An 11,937-nucleotide genomic window follows, 5' to 3' on the forward strand; every position below is an offset into this window, starting at 1 on the left:
ATAATTTATCAGGACAATCCGACATATTCATCTACAGAATATTTCCCGATGTTATACATTATTACACATTTCACCTGTGAAGATGAGATTAAGTATACATTTGTGTTATTTGTATATGGAAAACCGTAAAACACAGAAATTTTAAAGTTTGTTTTGTTTTAAAGATTTTTCGAAATTTTGATAAATGCCCCCTTTGGATACCTTAAATGAAATTCCGTTCCGTTCCGTTCCGTTCCGTAAAGTACCAATAGCCCAAATCCTTACTTAATCTAACTAGCCCCCATCTGAGATAGGATAAAAATCATCTTTCAAAGCCAAGAACTTCTTATCAGTTCACGAGAGTTTAATTGTTTATTTTGTGTAATGTTGACTGTAGTAATACTTCAAATAAAATTCTGCCAAAAGGTACTCAATTCAACACTGTAATTAGATCTTTGAATATTGTTTTTATTGGTATAAATATTGATTTTGTTACCAGTAAACCGTATTAAATATCATTGTTATACTCTTACCCATATGCACATTCACGGTACTTCAAATTCAAATTAAAAATTAAAATTCTTTATTTCCTTTATAATCACAGGGCCCTTTCGGGCATTACAAAATTTAACACGATCATTCACACCTACCAATCTTTCTCACTCCGCTCGCTCTGATTATGTTAATTAGATACAGTTCATTAGAACATACATAAAAGTCATCATATAAGTATAAATCATACAAGTCCAGTTAGTGAATAAAGAGTGATAACTCTGATTGTTGAAATAAACATTTTCTTGTTACCAGGTACATTTTTTTTGTAAATTATTATTATATTTGATTACTATTATGCTGTTTTCTTTCTGCAAAGTTAAGCTTTAAAAATTCACACAATAAAGATAAAAATGTGTTGTCTTCATTTATCATTATCCATAAAAACAGGTTGTTTGTATTTAGATATTTTACATTGGAGAATTTCTTATCAATCTGAGATAGTAAAGTTTTTCTCCTACGGTTATATTTAGGACATTGAAGTAAAAAATGTGCTTGGTCCTCTAGTTGGTTTAAATCACAGAACTGACAAAGCCGTTCACATCTGGGTAACAGTTGTAGTTTTCCAAGAGAGTTGTATTTTTTTTCTCATGCCTTCCAGTGTCTACCCGTAGGGAGTGATTACATATTCTAAATTTCGATAGCATTAACCGATGATCTTTATTTCTTTTCTCTAAATATTTTTCAAACTGGAATGTTGACTTAAATTTAAAGAAAGTGTCTAATTTTCTTTGTTTATCAGGTGTAGAATCTTTTATACTTTTCCAGAATTTAAGGAAATCATTTTTTCTTATTAATACTTTGAATTTGGTTTTACTAAGATTTTTGCAAAATGAAAAGTTAATGTTTACTTTTTTGCTGAATAATTGAAACATTAGAGTACCAGGAGTTGTCTCTATGATCCCCATTTTTATATTCATTATTTTCACTTTTAATAAGTCACTTGGTGAGTGTTCTAGTCTAAACCAGTACATAAACATATGTGTTATAATGTCAACATATAGGGGGAACCTTCCAAGCTCTGAGATAACTGCCACATTAGAGCTTTGATTTTATATACCTAATATGTATTTACAAAACTAACATTTAACTTTTCATGTTCCCCGTCTTTAAAAATTTCATATAGTGGAAGGTTTCCCTTTTTTTAGTTATATTTATTACACCCCAATTTTCGCATCCATATAGGATTATTGGTTTTATAGTATGGTCAAATATATGAAGGAAACTAATAACTGATGTCGATGATGATTTTAGATCTCGGTATAATTTAAAGCTAGCTTTTAGTCCCTTTTCATAAAGATCTTTCCTGGCTTCATTAAATTTTCCAGTATTACTCATTGCTATTCCTAAATATTTATAAAACTTAATACATTCTTTATCATTATGACAAATTTTAAAGTTTTCTTTTAGTAACCTACCAGTTTTCTTAAAAATGATCACTTTTGTTTTTTTTTTCATTTATCTGTAGCCCCCATTTTTCACAATTTTTATAAAGAATGTTAAGTTTGTTTTGGAGACCCTCTTTTGCGTCTGAAATTAAAACCAAGTCATCAGCATATAACAGACAAGAATGTTTTTTGTTCTTTAGTTTAAGACATTCAGTTTTTTTCTTCTAATAAAGATCTAGAGCCTCAAGGTATTTCGTTTATAAACACATAAAATAGGTTGGGATTGAGTATATCCCCTTGTCTTACATGGACTTCAGATGTGTACAAGCCTGGTAATTTTCTGATGTATCTTGATACATAATTTATCAAATTTAATATAGAATTCAATATAATGTAATACTATCCATTCACATTATATTTCAATAACTTAAACATAATACCAGCATGTGTAACAGTGTCAAATGCCTTACGAAAATCTATGAAGCAGGAATATATATTTTTTTCTATTTATTGATTATACATTTAAGAACAAAAATGTGATCCGATGTTCGCTGTCCACTCCTAAAACATATCTGGGTGTCATGGATTATACCATTGTCAGAAAGGAATTTTTCAAATCTAATATTAAGAATAATGTCAAATAGTTTGCCAATACTACTAATAATGGCTATATTAATTTTCAGGTTGCTTTTGGTCCACTGATTTAAAAATTGGGCAAAGGTAACTTTCTGACCATTTTCCCGGATAATGGCCGGATCTGAAAACAGCATTGAATAGTTTAAGTAAGCATGAATTTATATATGTTTGTGAAGCTTTTATCATTTCGTTACTAATACTGTCTAGACCAGGACTCTTCCCACTTTTTAATTTAGAGAAGGCTTTTTGAAGATGTCATATCATTATTTAATGTTGAGGAATATTCTGTTTTTGTTTCCAATAATTTACGTTGATCTTCAATTTTCTCGAATTAGTCTGATATATTACTTGGAGTCGAAGACAAATTTGAAAAAAAAATATTTTAACAATGGATCGACTTCCATTTTATTTTCCGTTTTTTTTGTACCTCGCGTAGAGAATTTACCAAGGACCAATATTATTTTGGATTGTTTGATTGAAGATTATCTAGTTGGTCTATAATTGATTGTTTAAAGTCTTTCCTTTTCTTTTTTCGTAGTTTATGGTACTTTTTGTTAAGTTTGAAGAAGAAACCACGGACAATTGGATCATTTGGGACTAACATCTGTCGATACAAATATTTTGGCATGGCACAACGTCATGTTTTTCTCCGATTTTTAATGACATCTTTCCACAAGATCCATTGGATGTGTACGGATTGATTATTTACTCTTAAATAAGAGTTTTTGTTAGTTGTAATTGCTTTGAACTAGCTGTTGGGACTCTACATTTTGTCTTTAGGGATGAATAAATATTCTTCCACGTCTTGTCGCTAGCGTAGTGGCTGCTAGCGAGTGGCTGCTAGCTTGAGCCTGGTCGTCCTGTCAGTGTTTTTTCTGCTTTGTGAAGATCTGATGAAATACTTTTTCTCGATCAGCTAATTTCTACGTGTGTTTTATCGACAATCAATCTAATCTCCGATACAAAGTGTACATCTGTTTCATATGTGCTTTATTTCAATTACTATACGTATTTACGTTATCTTACTGACAAGTTTGAAAACTTGAAACAAATTTAAAAGGATAAAATTCATAATTAAGAAGTTTATTCGTATTAGTGAAAAAACATTCTTGATCAAACTTTATACTTATTAACCTATTCCGGTAATTCGTTTTGAGAGAATTGGCAGTAGCAAACATGTAAAAATATCGAAGAAAATACTGACTATATTCAAAGTTCAATCACAACATTCTCTTCCGCAAGATCGTATTTGTTTCATTGTGTTTCTATTTCTAATCGTTTAAACTGTGTAAGAGTATTCTATTAAAAGCATATGAATCTATTTAGAAATTTCCTCCAAAATTAAAATCTTGACCATAACATTATAACTTTAGGACGATATTGACCTTTACTGGAAATTGTTATGGAAAGTGGCCATACGTGTGAATGTCAACCTTCTCAAAGATCTTACAAACTCTAACACATATTGATAGATAGAGTATAATCTACCTGGTTTTTTTAGACTATAAAATGAATTACTTTAAGGCGACAGTTGTTTGTCAATGTTCATAGGTTTGCGTTATTCTATATTCATTGATAAAAATCATTTGTAAAATAAAACTTTTAAAAACGTTTCTCAGCATTTTTAAAAACTTTAATCACTGCTAGTCAAAACGGATATAAGCCGGTGTTTCGTTGTGCTTTATGTTTGAGTTTTGAATTTTTAGCTTATTTTCGGGATATTTTTTGGTACGTTTACGGATGAATATCATTAAAGTTAAAATTATTAAACTATGTTGTACTTCAAAATAACATTACTGAACGGTGGGGTAGTACGAGTTTAAGAAGATATAGGATATAATCCTGATTTAGAGTAATTTCTCGTAATTTGACGTTATTTAGTCAGTTTAAATTATCTCCCTTATGCCATTGACTTAATAACAAAAAAGCTCTCAATATGAAACAAAACCAAACACGAGATAAGTTAGATATATTTTTGGAAATTAGTAGTGTCATTAAGACAATCAAGACAAATAATTTATACAATTGTCCTAAAACGGAATTTATCATGGAAAAAAAAACCAATAAATAAGTGGTTTGATAACAAAATCAGGATAAATTCGTTACACAGTGTGCAGTTGTCCTAATACGGAGTTTATCGGGTCAATAAGATTCAAATCGGGTTCGCCTTCACCTCACTCGATATGAATTGTATTGGCCCGATAAATTGCTGTATTTGGACAATTTGACACCATGTAACTAATAATGTCCCTCCACTAATTAACACAAATATGAAAGGTGAATCATTTATTAAATCTGACCAATCAAAACTACAAAAGCTAGATTGAAACTGGAAAATCGACAATACACAGATACATTCATCTTAGAAACGGATGAGAGTAAATGTTCAAAACTTGGAATAATACCATTAAAAGAAATAGAAATTATGCCAAAAAAATGTTAGTGTAACTAATGATGAAGGTAAATCCAATTACTAATAATAGATAAATGTGAAGAGCTATGTTTGAATGTTCTCATTATTTATATACCTATATAGAGTTTTTTTCTTTCAGAACGTCAAGTCATTCTTTTTCAGAATCAACCCGGACTATACCATGTTTCAATGAAATATGTTTCAAGGCATAAAATAATTATCATGTGATAAAAGTTAAGCCATGCCCACCAGAGAAAATAGTTTTTCTTCAAATGAACAATGATTGGATATATTATTTTTTCCATCAGAGTCAAAGTACAACTGGAGTGATGTATTTCCTATGTGGCGGTTTGATGCTTTTGTCTGCAGTTTGTGTTGCATGTGTTCCTGACACAAAAGAGATAGTTTTGAGTGATTATTTGGAAACGAATAAACAAAAACATGCTGTTAATGGGAAGGACAATGAAGCATTTCAGAAAACATCTTATTTGTAACATAAGTAGAACCACAAGATGTCAAGACAACAGTTTGAAGACTTTTGATGTTTTATTCAAAAATATTATGATAATTCTAAAATAAATGCTTTCATATCAACTACGTTAATTATAGATTATCGTTGATCATCTCAACGAGATTGGCTTTCTCGCTTGAGCCGGGACGGCGAAAGCGAGAAAGGCAATCGAGTTGAGATGACCATGATAATCTGTTTATCGCTATTTTACCTATGACGACGTTGTCAATTTCGTTGGCAACGCCACGTGCCTGCTTAGTTTCTAGCGATAATTTTCCGTCTCAAGCGAGTAGCATGATATGAAAAATTATCACAAAAAAAAAAGATCAAAGGAAATATGCACAAAATAGCGATAATATAAGTTATAGATATTTCATATCTTTTGGACTGTTTTGTGGTGTATCGTAAATTATACCATAGCTTTTGTTGAAACCCCCGGCAATAACCTCACGAGACGAAGTCGAGTGAGGTTGCCGAGGGGTTTCAACAAAAACTATGGTATAATTTACGAAACAACACAAAACTTTCCAAAAAATATGAAATATCTGTTTTAACCTATTGTCTCTTTCGCTGTTTAAAATTGTGTATTTCATATATTTTTGTTTGTTTACTTCGAAATTATTTTAATAAGAATCTGTAAAATAACCCTTTTCGGACCTTACACTTAAGGCTCCGCCTACTTTTTAAAACTAGCACGGGCTTCAGAAACAGCGGGTAATCAGTTTGAAAAGATTTTTCGACAGCGATGGATGCATCTTTACATTGGTGATGAAAAAACCGTTTTAGATGTTCTGGATAAGGACACAAGAAACTTCTAGTACAGATATCTGATATTTTGGAAGATTGCTGCAATCCCAAACTTATGTACAATTGAACTGCAAAGGGTAGGTTTTTTTAATTTTATTATTTGTTTTCAAAGAGTTCGAAATGTTTTAATTTTTTTATATTGATTAATGATTTTGAGGAAATTAATTTCACAAGAATCTGTCTGAGAGTTTGTATGAATTATCCCACGTTTACCTTGAAACCAGAAGCCCACGAGGGAGGGTAGGAGGGGTCCTGATCCCGCAATCCCGGGCTTAAAAACACGAAATCCCGAGGTCCTGAAATTCGAAAAAAAGAATTCCCAGATCCCGAAAGGGTCAATCCCGAAATCCCGAGCTTAAAAACACCCGATCCCGGAGTCCCGATAAAGGTCCTATCCCCCTCGCCCATGGCGTACATTAATTAAACGGGATTCCAAAATGTTCACCATTAAATTCATTGACATGCGACGATATAATTTTAAAAAAAGAAGAAATAGCTCATTTAGAGCTGGGAACAGTATATCTGACATATATATATATATTCCAGTTTAGTTATAAAACGCTATCTAATTTTAACGGTCAAACATAGAGTAGCCTCATTTAAAGTCTAGATGTCAGTAGTGTTTAATAAACCGGGTGTGGATCAAACACTTTTAAAGCGTGGGTGGGGGTAAAGCAATCCAACATTTGAAAATACTATTAAATAGGTTATTTGTTTACCATATTTAAAGTTCTTTAAGAGGGGCGTGCTTCCTGTCCCCTCCATCCCCTAAAAACTAACCCGCCTTGCCCACAGGCGCTTGGGTCTAGGATACATAAGTTTCTTAGTATGGATAGAAAAATTGGGTATTTTCTCTGGGTCGTTTAAATCACTCGAAACTAGGTGAGACATGCACAGAAGTGATAGATATGTATTATAAATATAGAAAATTGAATATTTTAATAAAAAAAAAAAAAAAAAAAAAATCTGTATCCTAGACCCAAGCGCCTGTGGCCTTGCCAAACAAACGGTTAGATGTGATTCATGTAAATGTAGCTGTACAGTGGAGCCTATAGAAAGTTTACCATTTAATAACCGAAAATCAACATATTTTTAAACTTTATTTGTTTGTTCTGGGAGCGAATCTTGGTTCATTTAAAATATAGGACAACAGAGTTGGTGTATGTGGGTTCGATTCCCACCCTAAGCAATCATTTATTTTAGCTGGTGCAAAGCGGGCAAATTAGCTTAGTGGCCCCACACTGACTTTGTTGTTTCTATCAAAAAATTCAGACGGCCGCGGCTAGGTCTTGACAATGTTTTTCTTTTGAATACCTGATACAACAAAACCATGGTATAATTGTGAAAATTATACCATGGATAGCTATGGTATAATTTTCGGTTATTGAGATTTATACTCGGGTTGCACTCCCATAGGTTACATTGAACAGCTATAGGTTAATATATATATATGTTATATGTCAACGATTGTAGTTAATTGTTAAAGGCCGCACGGGGAACTATAGTTCTCCTTCTACGCCATACGGTCTCTGATGAAAAGATGTCTCATTGGCAATTATACCACATCTTCTTTATATGGATTCTCTTAAATTTTCAATTTTATTTACTCTTGGTGAAATTTTAAGAGACAAAAAAGACATATAAAATCTAGTAGAATATTTGCTTTTGGTAGCATGTGTTATTTTTTTTCAATTGTTGTAGTACATTAATAAGTCTTAGAAAATTTGCTTGTAATATTTTAAAGAACTGGTATCAAGTGTCTTCAAGCTTAATTGTTAATTGTAAAAAAAAAAAAAAGGAGATGAAAATAGTCTAAAAAGTCATTTCAAACACATAAGTCGAAATAATATTGACAACACCATGACAAATAGGATAACGTCAAAAAAGACAAGCAACACTCTTACAAAATACAACTCAGCATAGAATGAGCAATACCGGTTACAGTTGATCTAGAGAGCTAGCAGATCCTGATCGATGTTTCACACCCATCATGTTACTCTTTTATTATAAATCGATAACTAAACCAAGTGATTAGGCATGAAACAATAACTGATTGGTTATTTACTCATGAAAACGGTTAGTAATGTAATGTAAAATGAGATAGTTGTGCACATTACCATCGAAAATATTGATGCTACAGGAATATGTTCTGAACGGACGTACACACAACCAAAGGTATGTTAGGGTTCATTCCTCTTACTAGTGGTCTTTTCAATCACCGTTTCAACCATTTTTAGATTAGTAAGTGTGTGTTGTGGGAGAGGGGAGGAAGCGGGTGAAACAAATATTTGTAAACTGGTAAACTCTTATGTGTAAACGGTGACAAAATAAAACGACTACATAGTTCAATATGAAAAGAATCTGTGTGTTTTCTCGATGTTGAAGGCCGTACGATTGCCCTTTTGTATTCCTTTGTTGATATATTTGTTCTTCGTAAAGTGATTAAGATTATAACAAAATGATGACTGCTGTACTCCTATTTTGACATTTTACTTTTTATAATTTTTTGTTTTGTTCACACATTGTTGTCAATTTAGTGGAATTTTATGTGATGCGACTGTCATACAAGTTAGAGGTTTAGCTAGCTACAAATCCATGTATCTACCATTTCTTTATAAGAAAATATCTGTACCAAGTCAGGAATAGGACAGTTGTTAAAACTACTTTCATGAACTAGTAAACCCTAAGGCAAACCAGTGAGATATATGCATGCGCGATTCACATGAAATCGATTTTGCAGAAAACGTCAAAATTGAAAAAGACAAAAAAAGTCAGGGTTGACAATTATACGATTAAACTCATATTTGGTCGTAAACTTGACTCAGAAACTGTACACACATGATCTAGACTTTTATTTAGTCTGTGAGTTAATTGGCCTAGTAAACACATCAATAAACTGCAGCAAAAATGTATTTAATACTATAACAAATACTCTAGGTTTTTTTTAAGAATTGTAAGACAAAGGTGTTCCTGATGGAAATAAGGGGACGACCATTTGATATTCTGGGAAGTGGGGGTGGGGGGCAGGATGATTTGTTTTTGATCGGTTATTTATTTTTGTAAACTAAGCGGACAGATTATTCCTTTTCTGCACTATTGAAGCAAGATTTTTCATTTTCATTAAAGCAAGGGACTGATTATTCATTTTCACAACTATATTTATGATATTCTAATACATACAATTTTTAAATGATTTGTTTATTATAAATAATACATGTATAGTCAAGTCATTGTGTACCATTTAATCAGAATTAATCATCATCCCGCTGTAGAAATAAATCTTTTATATTTCCAACTGCATATACATGCATTGCATACATACAAAGTATTAAAGTTTGGTTGTAACTAGCCTCTTTTAAATGTATTGGCAAACATTTTTCGCCGAGTGGAAAGGGGAAAAAATAGTTTTGAAGGGTTTTGGAGCCCGGGCACTGAAGGCTCCAGAAGCTATAGAACAAATGATGCAAAATCATGTTTTCTGGGTGTTCCGAAGACCCTTTCATATTCTGAAAATGCAAGTTTTGTTTTATAATTTTTTGACAATATTTTGGTCTCAAAGCAAAATGTATAAATTCAGTGTAAGACTTAAGTTTCTAGGGACAACATCAAAAGACCAATGTGCATGCTAAAGCAAAAATGGAATTCACATAGTAAAGTCTGTGGTTGCTGGTTTTTTTTTAACTCATGATCAAGCTCATAACAAAATTACTAGATACAAAAGGAATGTAACACGAACAGAATACAGAAGGGCAATCAATGAACAAAAGACAAATAAATAAGAAACATTGATCCCGAAAAATCAGGGCTACGTCTGAAGGAAAACAGAACTTGCTTCTTGCAAGGCACTCGCCGTGAACACAATTTGATATGGAGACAAGCGTTTGGTTTTGAAATTTCCTACATGAGGCATTTGCCTCAATGTAGTTACGGCCCTGTTGAAATAAAAATGAGGTTAGGTTTCCTGAGACAATGTACCTCACGTTAAATAAAACCAATTTTCAGACATTTTAAGTATATTTAAATAATATTAATACTTTTATTATTAAAACAATTGGGAAGTGTTTCATGAATTTTTTTTTGAAAAAAAGATGAATTTATGAAGATCCTCCGCCCCCCCCCTCAGAATATCAAATGGTCGTCCCCTAAGTACACAAATCTCAACAAATGTATCGTAATATGAAGGTTTACCATAAGTACACTTCATAAATATATATATGTTTGTGATTTGCTTATGCATATAAGTTTTTTAAACAGTGTGATCTGTTTTATCATGCGAAAATTATTACTCTAACATAATATAAAAATATTTTTATATATTTTTTTCTCGAATAAATGCATTTTTAAGAGGCTGCATGTAATCCTATTCGACTTGTTTTTCCGCTAAGTGAAGTTTATTATGTTTATGTATATTTCGTAAAGCACTTCCCTGTATATTTACATTTATTCAATATTATTTTCTATCCATGACGTATTCGTTTTGACCATGACTTATTTGAATTAATTGCATTCAATATTAAAAGTACAATAAATGGGTCAGTATGCGAAATTGATTTTCCGTATGTGGCAGTGGAAACATTTTCTTCTGTAGCTCAATCCGTGTTGTAAACTCTCGCTATGTATGATGGGTTGTTTCGAAGCTGAGACATTTTCACATATGTGGTTAAATTTTCGGAGTTCGAAGTGTGATTCATTTTTCCGTAAATTAGCACACCCCAAAAATTCTTATATAATGCGGCTCGTGGTAAAATTCCCTTTTTTCACACAATAAGTTCTAATTTTAATACTTTGTATACATTTAATAACTCAATAGCTTTTACACATTTATTAATTTGTCCTTTTCTTTCCAAATCAACACAAAAACTTAAGATCAGTCACTTGTTAAGAATAAAAACATGTCAATATTACTACACAGAGGTTTTGTATTCCTCATTTTGAGGCGCATAAGGGATACTGAACCAAAATGGACTACATTTTGGGACTTTTTCAGTACATTTTATTGTTTTAAAAAATGTCACGTTGATGATCGGTCACGTTTGGGTTTAAACACGTCTTCTTTCAACCACAATCACCATCGCTTTACATGTCGTTCAAATTGCTTTTAAATTCAATTCTTCCATTGATTATAATTTTGTTACAATCAAATGTCACCATTTCTAGTATTTTCGAAAAACAATTAAATCATACTTTAAACTCGATCTACACGTAAATACGGCAGTAAAACTACATGCTTAAATCCAATTGCTTATTCCAATATTTAATTGCAGTAAAAAAAAAACACAACACAATACCAAATATACGGAAGCGTATTAGGGACATAGTAAAAATTAAATTGGCAGTGAACTTTTTCAAAGTCGAAATTTTAAGATTTGAAATGTCAAAATTTCGACTCTGAAAAAAAAGTTTACTGCGTATTTTATTTTTTCTATGTCCCTAATACGCTTCCGTACAAATCACTAAAACTGCATTTACTTATGTTATAATTATAAATATCAAATTTGACCAATGACCAGGATAATAACCAGAATATTTGTCACGATTCAAATGGACAATCAAATCGGTAAACCGCATAATGTCCTCGACTGACGACAACGAACGTGACATTTACTGCGTTTAATAAAACATATATACAACAGATTTTTAGATAAACTATT

The 11,937-nt window shown here is 31.7% G+C and overlaps 1 protein-coding gene across 1 annotated transcript in view; it reads left to right on the forward strand.

The window, feature by feature from the left end:
• Window positions 1-5,462, forward strand: part of LOC139525400 (solute carrier family 22 member 4-like) — a 91,100-nt gene extending 85,638 nt beyond the window's left edge. Inside the window, exon 9 of the mRNA XM_071320720.1 lies at window positions 5,277-5,462. Coding sequence (XP_071176821.1) covers window positions 5,277-5,462 — 186 coding nt within the window. The remainder of the gene's footprint in view (window positions 1-5,276) is intronic.
• Window positions 5,463-11,937: the final 6,475 nt, after the last annotated feature.

The sequence above is a fragment of the Mytilus edulis genome, chromosome 5, assembly GCF_963676685.1.
Source record: "Mytilus edulis chromosome 5, xbMytEdul2.2, whole genome shotgun sequence".
In the NCBI taxonomy this organism is placed as follows: Eukaryota; Metazoa; Mollusca; class Bivalvia; order Mytilida; family Mytilidae; genus Mytilus; species Mytilus edulis.